We start from the raw sequence: 21530 nt of genomic DNA, 5'->3' as shown, positions 1-21530 counted from the left end.
CCTTAATTGCAATAGATATGAAAGGCAAAATCCAGGGCTGCTAAACATCCTGCTGCTGCTGTACATGGCCAGTCCTACACAACAAAGAGTTGCCCTGCAACCTCATGACTCAGATCTCCCACTGGACATTCACCTAGCAGTAAAACCTGTTTATGATTATCTAAGCCTAGAAACGAACTCCTATTTACCTATAAACACAAACTGTCTGGGACAGAATCACACAGTGATGCTAGTAATGCAGCTATCTTGTAAGTAGAGGAAAGATTATACTTTGTTTTATTCAGAATTTTACTGAGAGTTGTTCATCACTGTGAAAACTCATGTTAGCAGTTCTGTCTGTGATATTTAGTCACTACTTATATCATCTGCATTTTTAACTATTGAATTCATGATGATTGTATAGATATACTTATTAAGCCCTTTTTTCCAAATGTCAACGTGTGTCTTAAGCACAACTGATTCATTATAAATAGAAGCAAGCATTGGATTGTTATGTCTATGATGTGATCATGCCTCACCAATTTACTAAGTAATATATATATATTATTATAAACTCTTATTTTCTCTTTGTATATAGCAGAAAGGGCATTATATTGATTTTTTTGAACTAGTGAAGAGGTCATTGTCTTTGAATTCTACTTCTAGATAGTGAAGGAAACATTGTAAAATATTTATTATGTATAGAAGACTTGAACCTGGTAGCGCTGAGAATCACTGTGCTAAATCATTATGGAACTTTACTAGGCAATCATATTCTGAGGCTGTTATTTTCTGGAATTTACCTTCTGTCTCTTTTGTGAAAGTCAAGATACATTACATTCTCAGTGTTCTGAAGTTTCTCTTGTTTTTCCTGTTTGCTCGAGTTTTACTGATAACTTTTCCTTTCTTTAGGCAATATGGAATAAGCATAAGAGACAATGAATTCAGAAGGCACAACTAGATGCTCTCTCACTATCTTCTTACCTTATCTCTTTCTTTACACCTCAAGGAGAGAGCTCTTCATTCTTCCTCTGAACATAGCTTTAAACACCTCCTTGGGTGTCTTTGATACTTTTTATAAGCTTTCCTTGGCTTATGAAAGCTTCTGGATTTATCCTAATGCTTTTTAAAAAATTTATTCTATTCTTTAGTTGGTATTATGACCTTCCAACTTTGTATGTGTACTTTTATTTAGTACTTTTTAAACCTGTATTACACAAATAATGCATGTTTACTATAGAAAATTGAAAAATGTAGAGAAACAAAAAGTTTTTAAAAAGCACTGCTAACATCACCACAGTTAACATTTTGGTGTCTGTGCTGTGATTTTTTTCACTGAGCAAGCTATGCATCGGTAAATATATTTTAATTAATATAATTGTTTTATTTAATATATTGTAACATAGGCTTTTAAAGATGTTATCTCTAAATCTCATGTTTAAGAGCCTACCAGAACTCTTTTCTCTTTTAGGTATTCCTGGCCATGAATTCATCAGCTGTCTTTAATCTGAACTTTTCCAAACATATTTTCCTGAAGGCTAAAGCAGGGAGGTTTTTATATCTTGAAGATGATATTTTGGGGTATGGAAAGAAAATGTTAGGTATATGTGTTATCTAAATAAAATGGGAACATCAACTTTACTGATACTTAGTAAATGAATTGGCACTGGCACCTATGGTTGGCCAAATGTCAGTTATATATCACAGGATGCTAAGGTATCCTGAAAAAAAGAGTAGGAGTTACACAGGGTAAAGGGGATAACAGGTACCCTTACTCAATTATTGTATAATGAACATATTATAGTTTATGTTTGCTCAATTAAATGGATGTATAGAGATAAGAAGACTATTTGAATATTTGAAATTGTCAAGAATACTATTTGAAATATAGATTCACATACACTATTTTTAAGAATGGACCTCATCCTAAGGGTGCCTTGAGATAATAGCAGATGATAGAATGAAAACATCATGATTAGCAAGATATCTGAAAATACTGTTTTTTAACTATTAAAACAAATGCTCAGTTGTGCCCTAATATCTAAAAGTTTTTCCCGACCATCCTATCTAAATAGCCCTTCCTCATTCTCCAACTACATATACTGTTTTTTTCTTGAACATATTTATTTGTTCATTGTCTGTCTTTCTCAAAATGTAAGCTCCATAAGACCAAGAACTTTGTTCCTATGCACTTGGTACCAAATAAATGTTTTTAAATGAAGAATCTTTTTTTTTTAAATTTTTATTGGAGTATAGTTGATTTACAGTGCTGTGTATATGAAGAATCTTTAACTCATTCTTTCATTTCTCTTTTGGAATAGTTTTACAAATGTACATAACGGTAGTATAGTAGCAAAGGTATATTATTTACTTTTTTAAGTATGTACATATTTGAGAGTCATGATTACATTTTTTTAACTGATAGGCAGACTGTCAAAGCATGTTGGAGCCTGCTAGTCTAGAATATACAGTTGACCCTTGAACAACACGGGTTTGAACTGTGTGGGTCCACTTACACATGGATTTTTTTTTTTCTCCAGTAGCAAATACTACAGTACTTGATCCCTGGTTGGTTGAATCCATGGTTGCAGAACCGTGGTTATGGAAGAACCACATATAGGGAGGGCTGACTACAAGTTATTACTTGGATTTTTGACTGCATGGATAATCAGCACCCTAACCCTTAACGTTGTTCAAGGGTCAACTGTATACCCAAACATGCCTAGCATTTCCATTCTTGGCTAGTAAGTGGACAAGTAAATGGCCCAGTAACTTTTTCCCATTTTCCCATCAGTTCTGTATTCTTAATTATCTTCTCAGAATTAAGTTCAGAGTAGGTTTTTCTCACCCTTAAATTTTGAAGAGATTATTTTTACTTAGCAATTAAGTAAAAAAAAAACTTAGATGTTCTGTTATTAGCAGAGAAATATACCACAACCCCTATGTTTGTCTCTATCAGTTTTGTGATTATATATTAGGAAACTGTCCTTTTGTTCTGTGTAACTAGAGAGTCAAATACTGCTACATTTGCATCACACTTGCTTTTCCCTTGTTTCATTCTGACCACAAAGCACTACTGTTTTTATCCAAAATGGATTTTTATCTAGAGGCAATAGAGATTTAATAGCTCTAGGTCTGGAGTCAGATAGATCTAGAAAATTCTGGAGTTAAGTCCCAACCTTTCCCTTACCTTGTAACCTTGAACAATTTTTTTTTTTTTTTTTTCCCTTACGTGGGCCTCTCACTGTTGTGGCCTCTCCCGTTGCGGAGCACAGGCTCCGGACGCGCAGGCTCAGTGGCCATAGCTCACGGGCCCAGCCGCTCCGCGGCATGTGGGATCTTCCCGGACCGGGGCACGAACCCGTGTCCCCTGCATCGGCAGGTGGACTCTCAACCACTGCGCCACCAGGGAAGCCCCTTGAACAGTTTTTATTTAACCTCTCTCAACCTCAATTTTCTCAGTTCTATACAAGGTGTAAAAATATTACCTACCTCATATGGTAGTTGCGACGGTTAAACAAGATAATGCCTGTAAAATACTCAGCCACGTATCTATTGCATAGTTAGTGCTCAATAAATTTTAACTCTTTAATCATTTTGAATACATTCCTAAATTTAGAAACATGTATTCCTCATGTTCATTTGTAAATGAATGTATTTGGAATAAATTTGCATTACATGTAGAGTAGATTTTTGTAATCTATCTAAAGAACCTACATAGTACACAGTGTACTTAGAGTACATGTGAATTAAACCTTGAAACCTGGTCCCCAGAAATAATATTTCTATAGAAGATGCATTCAGAGTTCCACTTTGAGGTTCCTCCTCTTTGCACTCCTACTAAGGACGTTGGAGCTCCTAAAAGCATGGTACAGCAGTGAGATGCAAAGAAGGGAATAAGTTTTTTAAGTATGATCTGTGGAAAAAGAGTTTAAAGCAGGGGTTTTTAACCTGATATCTGTAGCTCCAGGGAATCCATGAATCCTGAGAAATACATGCAAAAGTATTTTATGTGTGTGAGATACTTTTTCATATATAACTCATTAAGAGCTGCCGCTATTATACTTCTAGGGATTTTTTTATTTCTAGATTTTTCATTGAGACATTGACAGTTGTTTTGATGAATCCTCTAGGTTTTTTCATGCAAATACAATTTTGCTAAAAGGAATACGTTCTTCTGTCAATGCTAGCAAACCCCTTTAGTCATAAATCTGTCACTCTGTCATGGTCTCGTTAATTTGCAGATGTCTTTGTCATCAGAATCTTCCATTTATATTCAATACATTAGCCAAAGTTACAAACCTTTATACTATTCTTATATTTATATGATACTTTTTGTGAAATAAATATTAATTCAGTACTATAATCATAATTAATTATAACTAATAACTCATAATCTGAAACCTATAATATCTCAATACCATCTAGCTGAATCAACCATTTCCAGAATGACTATTAATAAATAAGAGCCATGTATAAAATGGGAATTCTAATACATTTTTGATACATGACATTTTTTTTTTTTTTTTTTTTTTGCGGTACGCGGGCCTCTCACTGTTGTGGCCTCTCCCGTTGCGGAGCACAGGCTCCGGACTCACAGGCCAAGCGGCCATGGCTCATGGGCCTAGCCGCTCCGTGGCATGTGGGATCCTCCCAGACCGGGGCAGAAACCCGTGTCCCCTGCATCGGCAGGCAGACTCTCAACCACTGCTCCACCGTGGAAGCCCCATGGCACTTTTTTAAACTCAGTTTATTACTTCGTTTTTTTTTTAAACAAATGATGATTTCAACTTAAATCCCATTTGATCAGGTTGTAGTTCTTCAGCATGTTCTTCTTTATCCTTTTAAGATCCTCTGCAAGTAGTCTGTTGTTGTGTTACTATAAAACATGGTCTAGAAAATCAAACCTTATTCTTCAGTATCATTTACACCGTCACATTTTACTTTCAACATTTCTCTTCCACAGGTCTGACCTCAGAAAATAAAAATGCTTAACTATGTTATTAAATGTTTTTTATTAACTATGAAGAACTTAAAAATCTCTAAAAATACCTCCAAAAGTTAGATTCACCAACTTCCCTCAGTAATTCAATGTGGCCATAACTAGCAAGAAATATTCCTTTATAATTTGCTTATATTTCTCATGTTTTAAGATTTTTATTTTGCTTCCATTAAAGAAAAATTGTTAACCTTTCTTAGTACAGAAAATATTTGTATGATTAAATTATTTATGGAAAAGTATTATAGTTAAGAGACTGAATTATTGAGCCAGATTGCTTGAGTTTGAATCCAGGTCTACAGTTTTCTGACTAAGTGACACTGGGCAAGTTACTTAACTAACTTCTCTCTGCCGTAGAAGTTGTTTTTAACTCAGTTCTTCATATTTAAAATGGAGAGACTAATAGTACCTACATCATGGGTGATTATGAGAATTAAATGAATAAAAAGCAGTTCCTAGAAATTAGTATTATTGTTTTGTTAATATTGCCTCAAAAATTTTTACAGTAATCATTTTCCATTTTTTAAAAAATAGAGCTTTATTTACCATACTTTAATAATTTTAGGAGTTCTCTAAGATTTGTTTCTCCAGAAACCCAAAGCTGAAGTAGAGCTTTGGAGACAGACAGAAGCCTTGATTCAAAATCCTGGTTATAGTTCCTAAACTTAGAAAAGTTTCAATTTATGCATGTATAAAATGGGTATTATAAGAGAACGTATGTCATAAGCATAGTGTGGTGATGAAATGAAATATATAAAGCGTTTGCCAGTGCCTGGCACATATTAATTGCTCAAGAAGTTGTAGCTATTACGATTGTGTATTAAATGCCCTAGTAATTTATGCCTACAACTGAATGCCTTGTAACTGAATCACCTGTGAGGACTGAGAAGATTTCTTGCTATTAATATACTTCTTAATTGTCTTTGTGCAACTGCTTTATATTTAGCTTGGGATCACCAATATTCAGTGTTTTTTCCCACAAAGTGTAGTTATTTAACAAATAAATATCTTTCCCTTTGTGTGTTTATCTAATCTAACTTTCAGTTTCTGAGCACCGGGCCCAGTCAACTGAGATTATCTTCATTTGTATTTTTATCTTTAGAAGACTGATTCTGGGTATCCTATTCTCCCAGCTGGGACTAGAGGTATCCTATTCAGAGTAGCAGAGTCAAACCATCTGTAAAAACAACTATGGGTCCTGAAGGGCTAGCCTGTTGTATTCCAGGGCAGCTATGGATTATAAAGGCAGTTTTGAATTATCAGGGTAACACAGTGACTAAATTATAAAGTTTGGTCATTCCATGGAGATTTGAAGTGGGAAGATTATTGACCTTGAAGGTTTCCTACTATCTCTCCATCTAGCCTCTGGAGACTGCCTTGAATTGTAAATTGATTCTTTTTTGGCTAGGTTTTAAAATATAAAGATAAGACTCTTTTATCCCCTTCTCATTCTCAGGAGTGTAGATACAAAACAGTTTTGTTCCAACAGCCTTGTCACCATAGGAATTTTATTTTATGATTTGGAAATGAGGCTAAGGATTACTAGCTTCTCTGACAAATACTAGTAAGCTCTGTTTTTCTACTACTAAAGAGCCCTATATTCAACCGGTAATGCTTTCCATAGGTTGTTAGGCATTCAAGGCTTCCTATTGGAAATTAACAAAATTGAAATGGGGTACGTGGAGTTAACACTGCCTTTTTTCTTCAGTTGGAGACACATGTAAACTTTATTTTTTTTCTCATGAGAAAAGATGTTTTAGATAGTTCGAACAGCTAAGTTTGTTAAAACTGTGCAAATTATTTAATAATAATACAAGTTTATATTTAGTATATTTTCTTTTGTAGGTTTCTTCAGTTATTGGCGTGGCATTTTGGCAAATGTTATCCGGTATTTTCCAACACAAGCTCTAAACTTTGCTTTCAAAGACAAATACAAACAACTGTTCATGTCTGGAGTTAATAAAGAAAAACAGGTAATTATTGTTTATTTTATTTTGTTATTTTTTAATTGAATGAAAGATTCTTTAAATTATATAATACTTTGCAATTTTCAAAAGTTTTACACACGATTTCATATTGTCTCATAGTAACCCCTTTTTTCCACCATCCCTGTCTGCCCCTCCCCCTTCCCTCTCCCCACTGGTAACCACTAGTTTGTTCTCTATATCTGTGAGTTGCTTCTCTTTTGTTTTATTCATTAGTTTGTTGTATTTTATAGATTCCACATATAAGTGATATCATACAGTATTTGTCTTTCTCTGACTTATTTCACTTAGCATAATGCCCTCAAAGTCCATCCATGTTACTGCAAATGGCAAAATTTCATTCTTTTTTATAGCACAATAGTATTCAATTGTTTATGTGTACCACATCTTGTTTATCCATTCATCTGTTGATGGACACTTAGATTGCTTCCATACCTTGGCAATTGTAAATAATGCTGCTTTGAACATTGGGGCGCATGTATCTTTTCGAGTTAGTGTTTTTGTATTTTTTTGGATATACACCCAGGAGTAGAATTGCTGGGTCATATGGTAGTTTTATTTTTAGGAAAAACAGGTAATTATATTTTAATATCTCTAAAATTTTTTAAGAAGTAGTTGGATTTGTCTTACTTGAGGGTTTTTTTTCAGTTGAAGTATAGTTGATTTATCAATACAGTGTTGGTTAGTTTCTGCTGTACGACAAAGCAATTCAGTTATACATATATGTATATATATATATTCTCTTTTTATATACTTTTCCATTATGGTTATTCCAGGATCTTGAATGTGGTTCCCTGTGCTATACAGTAGGACCTTGTTGTTTATCTGTTTTCTATAAAACAGCTTACATCTGCTAACCCCAGCCTCTCCCTCCTTCCTCCCCCACGCCCATCCCCCTTGGCAACCACAAGTCTGTTCTCTATGTTTGTGAGCCTGTTTCTGTTTCATAGATAGGTCCATTTCTGTCATATTTTAGATTCCACATATAAGTGATATCATATGGTATTTGTCTTTCTTTTTCTGAGTTACTTCACTTAGAATGATGATCTCTAGTCCATCTTTCTGCAAATGGCATTATTTCATTCTTTTTTATGACTGAATAGTATTCCACTGTATATATGTACCACATCTTCTTTATCCATTCATTACCTGTGGGGTTTTATTTGGAGAGGAGGTGCTCAAATGGTGGAAAAAAATAATAGTTAAAACATAGTAACTGTTAGGGACTTCCCTGGTGGTGGCAGTGGTTAAGAATCTGCCTTCCAATGTGGGAGACATGGGTTCAATCCCTGGTAGGAGAACTAAGATCCCACATGCCGCAGGGCAACTGAGCCCGTGCAACACAACTAGAGAGAAGCCTGTACACCACGACTACTGAGCCTACCTGCTCTGGAGCCCACACACCACAACTAAAGAGACCACGCACTGCAGCTGCGGAACCCGCGCACTCTGGAGCCCGTGCATCAAAACTAGAGAAGCCCACGAGCTGCAACTACTGAGCTCATGTGCTCTAGAGCCCATGTACCACAACTAGAGAAGCCCGCATGCTGCAACAGAGAGCCCATGCACCGCAACGAAGACCCAGCACACCAAAATAAATAAATAAAAATAATAAATAAATACCTTAAAAAAAAAGATTAATAATACCTGAGAAAAAACATAGTAACTGTTAGCATATTATAATATGTATTAAGTTATAGAAATGACATATGGAAAACATAGAATTGTATTAACTTTTACCAGTTTCTCTAAACCTCTTAACACAGTTTTAATAACTAAGAGATGTTTTGTCTCAACACAATATTTCTCTGAATAAATGTTAATTTTAATATAATTTACATTTTATAATCCCTATTCTGCACTAGAAAAATTCAGCATTTAATCTGGTTTTGATAAGCAGAAAAAGCAGTCAACGAATGTGTATTTCCTAATTCTGAAGTAATTTATTTCCTAAAGAAGCAAATTGTTTCTATTTTATGACTGAGGCTCTGTTTGGCTGAGATTAAAGTGTGTAGGAGGATCAAGTCAAATACAGGAAAATGATAAATTTAACTTAGAGAATTCTCTTGTAAAGCAACTATATTCCAATAAAAATTAATTTCAAAAAAGTTAGAGAATTCTCTTTTTTTTTTATCACAAAGGTGCTTTTACTTTTCAGGGTAATCACTCCCTTGGTTATAAAATCTCATTTTCAAAATTTCCTACTTGTATGAACTATGTGTCATTTGTCCTGGTCTCCATTTGTTTTGTTACCTCCGTATACACTAGACCACCTACATTACTGTCAAGATCTTCCCCTCACCCGCCCTTATAAAGTCTCTCTACCCCCTCATCCTTTGTCTTTTTCTCTTCCCCCAGCCAACCAACCAAGCTGTCCTAGCAGATTCTTTAAAAGCAACAATTTATGGAACATTTCTTTGTTGCTATTTCCATTAATTTCCTTTTAGACCCTTTATTTCCTTTATTGAGTGCTTTGCGCTATTATGTAGTTGGAGGTATAAAGGTAACAAAGAAAATTCTTTACGCTTAGATTCAGAAGATCTGGATTTAGGTCCTGGCACTCAGCTTATTTAGCTGTGTGAATTTTTGAATATCGCCTCTCTGATCTTTAGTTTCCTCATCTGAAAATTGGACATAAGAATACCTACCTCATGAGGTTTAGATGAGACTAAACATGTAAAGACACATAAAGTGCTTACAGTAGTGCTGTGCTTTTTTTTTTAAGTAATTGGTATTTTTTAAAAAATATTATTTATTTATTTTTGGGTGTGTTGGATCTTTGTTGCTGCATGTGGGCTTTCTCTAGTTGCGGTGAGTGGGGCTACTCTTCATTGCGGTGCGCAGGCTTCTCATTGCGGTGACTTCTCGTTGCGGAGCATGGGCTCTAGGTGCGTGGGCTTCAGTAGTTGTGGCACACGGGCTCTAGAGCGCAGGCTCAGTAGTTGTGGTGCACAGGCTTAGTTGCTCCATGGCATGTGGGATCTTCCCGGACCAGGGCTCGAATCTGTGTCCCCTGCATTGGCAGGTGGATTCTTAACCACTGCACCACCAGGGAAGTCCCAGTGCTGTGCTTTTATGGTAGGCACTCAGAAAAATGTTTGTCATCTTTAGGTAACAACTCTAATAGTTGGAACTTCTCTTGACTAAGAACCTATGTCAGAGGGTCCTCAAGACCATCTTCATGTTCAGCGATTCACTAGGCCTCAGAGAACTCAGAAAAGCTGTTATACTAATGGTTTATTACAACAAAAGGATATAGATTAAAATCAACAAAGGGAAAAGGCACATAGGACAAAATCCAGGAGAAACTAGGTGCAAGCTTCTAGCTGTCCTCTCCTTGTAGAGTCACCTGGACAGCACTTAATTCTCCCAGCAATAATGTATGACAACACATATAATGTGCTGCTAAATAGGTTGCTCATTTGAGCCATGGTGGCCAGGCTTTTTGGGGAGTCAGTTTCATAGGCATGTGTAATGTGACTGACCTTAGCTACTCAGTCTCCAGCCGCTGCCCCCACCCACTCAAGAGGTCAAACTGATATAGTTTAGCCCAAAGCATACAAAGGGGTGTTCACCATAAATCAAGGTTAGTATAAACTATCTGGTGTTACCCAAAGCTTCAGGTATATAAAGACACTGTAATTAGGTAGGATATTCCAAGGGCTCAGACAGTTATCTCAAAGGAACCTTTGAGTTTGAGCAAGGGTGGTCCTGAAGATCTTTTCAGTGTGTATAGGGTTTGGGCAACACAGGCCAGCTGAGTTAACTCTTTATTGAACATTTTCCACACCATCTCCCCCAAAAGATAATTCCTATAAGACTAAGCCAAATGGAGCAATTAACTCCAGAATTAACCAGAAAATTTATGTTACTAACATCTATCCCTAACAGTGTAAATAACATGGCTCTAAAAGTTTTGAAGTTAACTTTGATCCGTGCTAAAATTCTGTAATAAATTTCAAATTAGTAGAGCCTGAGGTAAAAACATTTTTAGTATACCTATAAAGAGCATGCTATCTTATTTAGAATGTAAAGGTATTCAGTCACAAGTAATAGTGTAATGTTTAAATATATATTATTTACTAAATCTGGATACTAATGACCATTTTATTTCTCCCCTTGGACATCAAAATTGTATCCTATCTCTGCTCCCATCCCCTTACCAAGAAAAGTGGGGAAAAAAAAAAAGAACTGAAAAAGAAAAGTCAATATTTTTGGTTTCTTACCTGGTCTTAAAAGAAGCAGAGAAGGTAGAAAAAACAAGTACAGTGTATGTGATTTAAAAGTGGTTGATCTCAACAATTATATTTGTTTTCTGATTTCATGTATATAGCATTATTAAGGTGAGAAGATTATAGAGATGGAAATTATAATAGTGGTTGCTAGGAGAGAGGGAGGTGGCCATAAAAGGGTAGCAATGAGGGGTCTTTATCATGGAACTGTTCACTGTGGTGATTGGTGGTTACATGAATCTGCACACATGATAAAATGGCGTAGAACTAAATATACACACAAATAAGTGTGTGTAACTGGTGAAATATGAATAAGGTAGATTTTTATCAGTGTTAATTTCCTCTGCTATAGTTATGCTAGATATTACCATTGGGGGAAATTGGTTGAAAAGTTTATAAACTCCATATGTATTAGGATGCATGTGAATCTGCAATTATCTCAAAGTAAAAAGTTTAAAAAAAAAACCATGGTAGGGAGGTGTGTGCCTACTATATACTGTTTCACTGAATTTTTACCTCATCCTTATTTTTATCCCAAATGTACAGATAAGGAAAGCAAGACAGAGCTTAAAGCACTTACCCTAGTCATGTGTTCATGTCTTTCTAACTCCCAAATTTCGTTCTTTCTAGTGTACTCTATTCCTCTCTCAGCTGAGGTGACTAGACTAGATGAGTCTTAGCTGAACTGGGCATAAAATATGCCTCTGCCACTCCTTAGCAGCTACCAGCACAACCCTCAGCAGAGAAGACTAGAACTTCCAGCACTCTTCCACGCCCAGACAAACTGTTAGAAAGAACTTTGGTCTCAGGGTATTTGTTCTTGGAGGCATCAAGTCTGTTTATCATCTGTTTGTCAGCAGTTGCAAATAAACAGGATTATTTACCTCCAAACCCCCTAGACTCTTTTGTTCTCCTCTCCTTGCCTGATTCTTTTTCATGCCCTCTCCTTTTATAGTATAGTAATATCTGAAATTACTAACTTATAATTAAAAACTCATTTATGCTGATATACCACCTCTCCTGGGTCTGTTTCATTTTCAGGCTTAATTGTGGAGGGACAGACTTGTTACACAAACACTTGCAGGATTATCATTCAGCATAGATTCTTATTTCTTATCTCCCTCTCCTTCCTCCCTTCCACCCTTCCTTCCTTCCATTAGTAGTTTGGCCATACTGTTTATACATGTTGTGCCTGCCTGCTTTTTCATAGGCCCCACTTTCACTATCAGAGGGGTCCTCATTTGAATAATAAATTATATGATCATTCACCCAGAAAGTCATGGATCTGTTTTATCTAGGAAGGAAAAAAAAAAGGTTAAATAGAATTTAAGATGTACTTTATAAATCTTTGTGCTGCATATCATATTTGGTTTGGCTTATTTGCTTGTAAGAAACAGAGACTTAAATTACTTCAAGAAAAATGGGTATTTCTTGCAATGATACACTGGCATTGGAATTTGAACCAAAGACAGCTCTAGGGATCAAACTGTATTCTTTATCTTTGTCTCCCAGGTCACTTAGTCTATCTCTGTCTCTAATGATCTGCTTTTTGTGTGTGTTTGCTCTGTGTTTTCTCATTATTGCCCTTTTTTACTTACCTATATTTTCTTTGTTTCTTTTAAGTTCAGTGTTATTATCATAGTGATTCCTTCTAACCTTTCAGATGGTGAGAGGTTCTTTACCAGAGATCCATTCATGCTTGAGGAATAACTTACACTAAAAGTATATGTTTATATATATGTGATTTTTATTGGAAGAGTATCTATAGGTTTCAACCGTCTCAAAGTAGACTGAAACCTAAAAAAAAATTATTTAATATCTTTTCCATTTCTGTCCTTACTGATAACTGGCATAGAACTTCTGGAGTCAAATTCCTAAGGCTTAAACTATGGCCCAGTTCTACTTTTTCTACCAGGTTATTCTAGACTATGGATTAGCTACCCTGGGGTGAGATTCAACCTTCTGGTCTAATCTCTGTGTGATTAGGAACTGTGGCTACCTATACAGTAGAACTTACGAGTTTCACTTAAAAGGCATGATGGGAGTCTGAGTACCCTTCATTAAACAAATATTTATTGAATGCATTACTCTTACTCTGGGCAAGGCCCCATGACTTGCTTTCTGAAATAAGCAAATGAATTAAGGATCTAGGCCTCATAAAAATGTAGACAACCTAAATGTCCATGAACTGATGAATAGATAAATAAAATGTGGTTGTGAAATATTATTTGCCAGTGAAATGGAATGAAGTGCTGACACGTGCTACAACACGGATGAACCTTGTAAACATGTTATATGAAAGAAGGCAGTCACAAAAGACTGCATATTGTGTTATTTCATGTATAGGAAATGTCCAGAATAGGCAAATCTGTAGAGACAGAAAGTAGCTTAATGGTTATGTAGGGCTCAGGGGAATTGGGAAGATGGGAAGTGACTGCTGGTGGGTACAGGGTTCCTTTCGGGGTGAAGAAAATGTTCTGCAACTGGTAATGGTTGCACGGCTCTGTGAATATGCCAACAGTCCATTGAACTGAATTCTTGACGTGGGTGAGCTGTATGGTGTGTAAATATATCTCAACAAGTAAAAATAAAAATAATAATTCTGGCCTGAAGAAATTTATAGTCCGTAGAAGACAAGACAGGTACACAAATAATTATAAATTGAAAGTAGAAAGTTATTGTAAATACTATTTTAAAAAAATGAGAATCTGGAACATGTTGACACATTTTACATATTGATCACATGATTCACCTTTAATTCTCTGAGACATGAAGTGTTTATGGGGAGAGGGTATGATTACATACAGTTTTGGGTGGGTTGGGGATCAGAGAATTCGTGGAAGAAATAGAATTTGAGTTAGAGCATAACTTGATAACTTTTTGTTTTAAAAAGATAGGAAAAAATATTAAAATAAGGGCATTCCAGGCCAAGAGAAAATTGAGAGTTCCAAAGCATCTGAGACTTAAAATTGTTAGAAATAAGAGCTAGAGAAGCAAGAAACTGAGCTTGACTAGCTAGAATGGTTACTGTGGACTTGTACCCTAGATTTTCTATGACAGTTCCAATTCAAATATTCCTTTCTTCTCCATTGAGCTCTAGATGTTGAAAAGCAGTTTATTGGACTTAAGCAGGGCACATTTCAAAGGTTTATCAAAAAGAACTTCAACAGCCCACGTGAACTAGTAGATCAATAAGGCCTTACATGCCACTCAACCACATTATAATTGATTTCTGCCAATTTACATGTTGGCATTTGAACATAATTATATTTTTGAGCTACTTACATTTATTTCTACTAAAATACAAAGTGAAATTGTGGCATTATGATGTATTACTGTCCCTCTCCACTGCCGCCAAGAAGGGGAACCACTAAAGCCTCCACAGATGCCTAACATTTTAGTCATAACTAAAATATATTATTAGCAAAAAACTTTATACAGCCTAAAGAGCAGAATATCTTACGTGGCCTCTTTTGCTAACTTGGACTACTTTTGCTGGAGGACATTAAAATATCTTGGAATTTTAGTATGTCATCATCTAAGCTGTATCTCCCAGATCGCCTGGTAAGAAATAAAGGCTGCATGGACATGAAGGGAAGTATTTTGCATGATAATATATGCGTTATTATAGGTGTTCACTTTATAAAAGCAGTTTGTAAATCTGGCTTTTTAACCTTATAAAAACAAGGGTATTTAAAAATCAGATCCTATAGTTTAATAACCATGTTTTAATTAATGTGTTTCAGTTCTGGAGGTGGTTTTTGGCAAACCTGGCTTCTGGTGGAGCTGCTGGGGCAACATCCTTATGTGTAGTATATCCGCTAGATTTTGCCCAAACCCAATTAGGTGTTGATATTGAAAAAGGTATGGGATTTTTAGAAATACTCTTTCTTCTTTGTGTTTTTGAACACTGTATTATCTATTTTAGTTATGCTATAACAACAGTGTTGTGTTCCATCTAATAATTTTATTCTCAACCAAATGATAAAGTTATAGAGCCTAAAGATTACTACTTTTTTCTTTTCTCTTAAAAGAGGGAAGGGGAAGGCCAATACTGTAGTAACAAAAAGAGTAAGCACAGAGACTGCTTATAACTTATTTCCAGTTTGTTTGTTTGTTTGTTTGTTTGTTTGTTTAGAGAGATCCCTAGATCCCTTCATGCACTTACTTTCCTGTCTTGACTGTGGCTCCTCTCTACATTAGGTGTATAAGTCTCATCCTAGAGATTCCCTTTTCCTCTGTCCTTACTTATTTATCACATCTTTCTGTGTTTTTGTTACACCCTTGTTTTGGCAGATATGTTCTTTGATAGCTTTCTGAGAAGGGTGAATAGGAGATAAATTGAGATCTTGCATATCTGAAAATGTCTATGTTTCATCCTTTTAATATTTTGCCATATGTAAAATTCTGGATTTAAAATTATTTTCTTTCACAATTTTGAAAGCATTAATCTGGATTCTAGTTTCTAATACTGCTCCTAAGAAATCATTCTCTTACTGTTGATCCTTTTTATGTGACTTTTTTTCTTTTTAATTACCTTATATCTCTGATGATCTGACATTCACAATGATGTATCTTTGTGTGAGTCATTTTCAGTAATTGTGGAGGTCACTCAGTTGGCCCCATGTGACTGCAACACAAGTTGGAGCCTTGTGTTCAGTTCTGAGGATGACAGAGGAGCAAGTCACTTGGCTACTCAGGGTGAGGTTGTGGATTTTGAGCATCCGGATGCTAATTTGTTCTCACCACAATAGTACTTAATTCCTCTAATTTTAAGTCTTTCTGTGGTTACTGGAATCAAATGGCTCGCTTCTCAACAATATCTCCCTCTGCAAGAAATTAGGTTTCAACTTTCTCTGCTCCACTTAGTGAGTTACCATCCTCCACCTCCTTTCCATCTTGCTAAAATTTGTGGATTTTATTCTCGTCATGTACTCTTTTTTGCTTATTTGGCTTTAAACCTGTTTTTTCTTTATTATTATTTTAATAGAATTTCTTAAGGGAGCAGAGATTCTTTCAATGAGTATTATTGAGTGCATGAGGTGAACCAGGCCCTGCTTGATATACAGGTTGTGTATGTGTAATAGACACACACGTACACACACACTATATTAAACATGGAGCTCCTGGTTCATGTACCTTACAGTCTAGTGGAGATCACGAGTAGTAAAAAAAAAAAAGAATAAATAGCTAAAATATACTGTCAGCAAAAAAGTGCCATGAAAAAAATTTAGGAGAAGAGAGTGACATCAATTTAGATAAGTGATTAGAGAAAATGCCTCAGAAGGGGTGGCAGTTTGAACAAAGATGGGAATAGGAGTTTCATCTATGATGTTTAACTGGCATTCCAAATTTTTTTGTTATTGTTAAGAAACTGAAAATAACATACGTACCTTGGCTTAATTTCAATTCTGTAGTTTTGTTTTCTCTCAAAATTGGGAGAACTTAGTTTATTTTGAAAGATTGTATTCTATATATAATATTTGTAAAATATCAAGGAGTTCTAGGTCAAGGGAAAATAAAAACAAAACCAGCAAACACTAGAAAAATATGACACCTCATCTAAAATGCCAGTGATCCTTAAAGTTACTAGTTTTTAGCTTTGTCTTTTTGCTTCATCCGTCCTTTTGCTCTTCAGCTGAAGCAAGTTGTAGAGTGTTGCATGCCTAAGTATTTTCTGAATGCTGACTAGTAACTTCTCATAATTTTATTGAAATGTTTTAAGCCAGTCAGATTGCTTGAATTAGATTGCTTTTATAAGAGATTAATATTTTCAGTTAAAATATCTTAAGATACTACTTGACATCTTAATTATCTTTAAATGAATGGAAAGATTTTGACTTGTGCCTTTTTTTTGTTATAAAGATTTCTAAATGTTAGTTCCAGATAATTTGAATCTGTAAAGTGTTTAATTTACTTTGATTAAAGTGTTTATCTGATATAATGTTGCTAATAAATTTTAAATGGCTTTATTTTAGGTCCTGAAGAGAGACAATTCAAGGGTTTAGGTGACTGTATTATGAAAATAGCAAAATCAGATGGAATTGTTGGTTTATACCAAGGGTTTGGTGTTTCAGTTCAGGGCATCATGGTGTACCGAGCCTCTTATTTTGGAACTTACGACACAGTTAAGGTAATTTGGTACTTTAACTAGTATATATTAAATAAATTGTTTGTTTCTTTTTATTCTAATTAGTAATATGTTCAGCAGGTATATTTACTTTTAATTATAGAAATCAAAATAAATGATGACATAAGAGATATTATAGCATTCTGTTTAATCATGACTTTGCCATAACCTAATTAAATTACAATTGTATTATGGATCTGACTTTGGATATAAAGCATAAATATAAACATTAGGTTTTTGTGCTGTTTGCACCGAAAGACTCAAATAGAAAACATGCTGATTAGGTTATATCATAATTAGATCTTTGGTATATAGGAAGGCATCTTCTAACAGAGTTTTTCTGATTTTACATTCATTTTATTATCCGTTTTTTTTGTTTGTTTGTTTTTTTTTGCGGTACGCGGGCCTCTCACTGTTGTGGCCTCTCCCATTGTGGAGCGCAGGCTCAGTGGCCGTGGCTCACGGGCCCAGCCGCTCCACAGCACGAACCCGCATCCCTCTCATCGGCAGGCGGACTCTCAGCTGCGCCACCAGGGAAGCCCTTATTATCACTTTTTTACATGCATATTATCAGTTTACTATCATCAATGGAAAGCAGGCAAGGCATAATTAATTAGTTAAATATGATAAATGCTACTATAGCTCAGTGATCTATTGGGTACTGTTAGATTTTGTATTGTATTTTCCAGGTTGTTCTGCAATTTGCCTTTTCAGTTCAGATGTAAATAGCACTTCATAAGGTAGGAAGGAGAAAGATTGTAATAATGGCTACCATTTTTTGAGCTATTACGTAGTTTTGAGAACCTTATTAAAGACTTTATATCCTCACAGTGTTCTAGGATAGCTTTTAATATATCCCATTTTAAAGATAAATAACCTAGGAATGGCTAAGTCATTTATTTATGTGGCAAGCACAGGTCCCATGCTCTTAATCACTACATCATAATGCTTCTAAGAAGAAGCAATGAAATTAATCCCAGTATTATTTACTAAATAAGATTAAAACTTGAGGGAAATTTTATAATGGTTTTATATATTATCTCTGCCCTCCCTCATTAGTATAAATGTATCAATAGTTGAATGTTATTTTTATTGTGGTCTGGACATAATACTTTTAGTTTGTAGTGTATTTTTTTAGACAGATAAATAGATTAATTGAAATTACAGGATCTTATATATGTTTATTTAATCACAGAAAAATTTATGTTTAATCGCCCTCTGCTTTCCTCTGTTATCACCTGTAGTAGTTGTAAAATTTAGGAATGTTTCTTCACTAGCTTAGAGCTTTAAAGCTGCTTATCAAACATCATCTGTTAATAATAACAGGCATTCTTTCATCTTTTCCAACTCTATGAGGAAGAACCAGGAAGGAACTTTTTTGGTCACTGGCTGCCATCTCTAGTTTTCAGTGCTATTAATAACAAATCTCCTGTAATAGCAGTTATGCTATTCTTTTTCAAATACGCTTTTAAAATATAGCCATGTGTGGGATTCTCATTTCTTATTGATCTCCCGCTATTATTTTAATCTTACCACATTAAATCCAACTGTTTTTTTTTTACTGCATTTTAAGTATAACTGAGCCCTCTTTCATATATTTATAAGAATTATCCTTTGACTTAATGATTTAAGATATTTTGGAAATTTCGATGGTTACTTGATAATTTTTCTTTTCTAGGGCTTATTACCAAAACCAAAGGAAACTCCTTTTCTTGTCTCCTTTTTCATTGCTCAAGTTGTGACTACATGCTCTGGAATACTCTCCTATCCCTTTGACACAGTTAGAAGACGTATGATGATGCAGGTATTTTATATTATTTGTAAGCTTAATTGAGTTTTCCAGTATTTGATATTCAGATGTAATTTATTAAAATTTTAGAGACATTTTGGCTGAAAGGCATAGGCTTTTTTTTTTACTTACTAAAATAAATACATAATGTGTTCTGTCTTGTATTCTTTCCTATCCCAAAGCAGCCATCATCCAGCAAAGTTTCTTCCATGTCTCCTATCAGAACAGAAATGTCTTTTACTCCTATAGCATGTATTGTTGTTTGGATAGTGAAGGGGCATGGCAAGGATTAGATGAGCATGTGTCTATCCTAACTGAATATTATTAGATTAAGTAGAATAAGCCCAGTCATAGGCCACTGACATATGTAATCATTTGTTGTAGTATATTTTAATAAAAGTAAATAATTTTTAACTCCAAGGATGAAGACTTGTTTATAATGATGTATGTTCTAAATGTAAATACCCAAACCAAAATTTTGATAAAGTCAATCTCCATTGCTGTTACTTGTTACATTCATTCATTCAACAAATAATTGAGTGCCTATTCACCAAGCTCTGATGACACAAATAAAATAAGGCAGAATCTGCACCCAAATTCATAGCATAGTATTGAAGGCATACTGTTAATGGTTTAAGTAGAAATGTGCATAGGTTCCAGGAATGCAATAGGGGAGGGGTACCCAAGTGCTTAAAGTGATCAGATACGGCCTCTTAGAGAGCTAAATCTCAGTAAATAGGCTTTTTCTCCAGACAGTGAAGAATACATTCTCAGCATAGGGGTAAAAAACATACCTAGAGGTATGGCTTGAGAAGAATTTCAGTATACCCATATGATAGGTTTCATGAGGGCAAGTGAAAATAATGAGGCCAGAAAGCTGTGTTTATTATGTGTCAGAACTGTCCTAAGCATTTTACACTTTAACTCATTTAATTCTCAAAACAGTGCTGTGAGGTGTAGTTATCCTCATTATCCTCTACAAAATGGTCCTGGAAGAACCCAGTGGGCCACCTGAAAGGGTAAAGCATATCTAACCTATTGCTTCATCTATCCTTAAAGTTGTTCCTTTTATATCTGTGTTTCCTCTTGATCTATGTCTAGCTCTAGTTTAATAAACTGAAACACTTTTGAAAATTAATTTGCGAATAGACTGTGGATTAAGTAAATGGTACTGTATCAATGTTAAATTGTCTGATTTTGATAACTGTACTTCGGGTATGTAAGAAAATATTCTTAGAAAATGCACACTGAAATGTTTAAAAATAAGGGGCAATGATACCTGTAACTTACTGTCAAAATAATTCAGAAAAAAAATTGTGGGTGTGGATTTTTATATATATGTGTGCATTGCTATATGTATAAAACCGTACCACTGCCATAACATAGTACCAAAGACTGGGTGGCTTAAACAACAGAAATTTATTTTGTAACACTTTGGGAGTTTAAAAGTCAGTCAAGGTGTCCAGCAGGGTTGGTGTCTTCTGAGGGCCTCTCTCCTTGGCTTGTAGATGGCCTTCTTCTCCCTATGTCTTCTCATGGTCCTTTTTCTGTTTCTTTTCTTATAAGGCTTATCATAATGGATTAGGGCCCGCTCTAATGAGCTCATTTAACCATAATTATTTTTGTAAAGACCCAGTCTCCAAATTTAGTCACAGTCTGAGGTTCTGGGGTTAGGTCTTCAATATATGAATTTTGTGGGGACACAATTCATAACAGTATTCTTTAATTTTTGCATTTTGATTTTATATCCCACAACTTTATTAAGCCATATTACAAACACTAATCTATATGTACACCCTTTGAAGTTTTTTTTTTGTTTTTACACACAGAGTGATGTAATCTGCAAATAATAGCAGGCTTTTTTCCCTTCCTTATCAGTTCTTATGCCTTTTATTCCTTTTCTTGCCTTTCTGCACTGGTTGAGACCTCTGATTCAGTGTTACATTAAAGAAGTAATAACTGGCAACCTTGTTTTGGTCCTAGTCTTACCAGGAATGCCTTCAGTGTTACAGATTACAAAGTTTAATGTTCGCTGTGGGTTTTTCGTAGTTATCCTTTATTATATTATGACTGGTCCTTTCTGTTTTGGATTCCAGTAATTTTTTTTGTGTGTGTGTGGTACGCAGGCCTCTCACTGCTATGGCCTCTCCCGCTATGGAGCACAGGCTCTGGACGCGCAGGCTCAGCGGCCATGGCTCACGGGCCCAGCCGCTCCATGGCATGTGGGATCTTCCCAGACCGGGGCACGAACCCGTGTCCCCTGCATCGGCAGGCATACTCTCAACCACTGCGCCCCACCAGGGAAGCCCATGGATTCCAGTAATTCTTAATCATGAATGGTGGTCATGTTTTTTTCTATATCGAGATGATCATATTTTTCTTATATGCCTGGGGTCAATCCAGCTTGGTCATGATG

The 21530-nt window shown here is 35.3% G+C and overlaps 1 protein-coding gene across 1 annotated transcript in view; it reads left to right on the top strand.

Annotated features, from left to right (window-relative positions):
- Positions 1-21530, top strand: part of SLC25A31 (solute carrier family 25 member 31) — a 32250-nt gene that overhangs the window by 4166 nt on the left and 6554 nt on the right. Inside the window, exons 2-5 of the mRNA XM_022556936.3 lie at positions 6824-6951; positions 14942-15059; positions 17174-17328; positions 19004-19129. Of these exons, the coding sequence (XP_022412644.2) occupies positions 6824-6951; positions 14942-15059; positions 17174-17328; positions 19004-19129 (527 nt within the window). The remainder of the gene's footprint in view (positions 1-6823; positions 6952-14941; positions 15060-17173; positions 17329-19003; positions 19130-21530) is intronic.

This window comes from Delphinapterus leucas, chromosome 5 (genome assembly GCF_059928025.1).
Source record: "Delphinapterus leucas isolate spDelLeu-1000000601 "Yukka" chromosome 5, BTC_Dleu_Yukka2, whole genome shotgun sequence".
Taxonomy (NCBI): Eukaryota; Metazoa; Chordata; class Mammalia; order Artiodactyla; family Monodontidae; genus Delphinapterus; species Delphinapterus leucas.
This window is presented reverse-complemented; position numbering and strand designations above follow the sequence as displayed.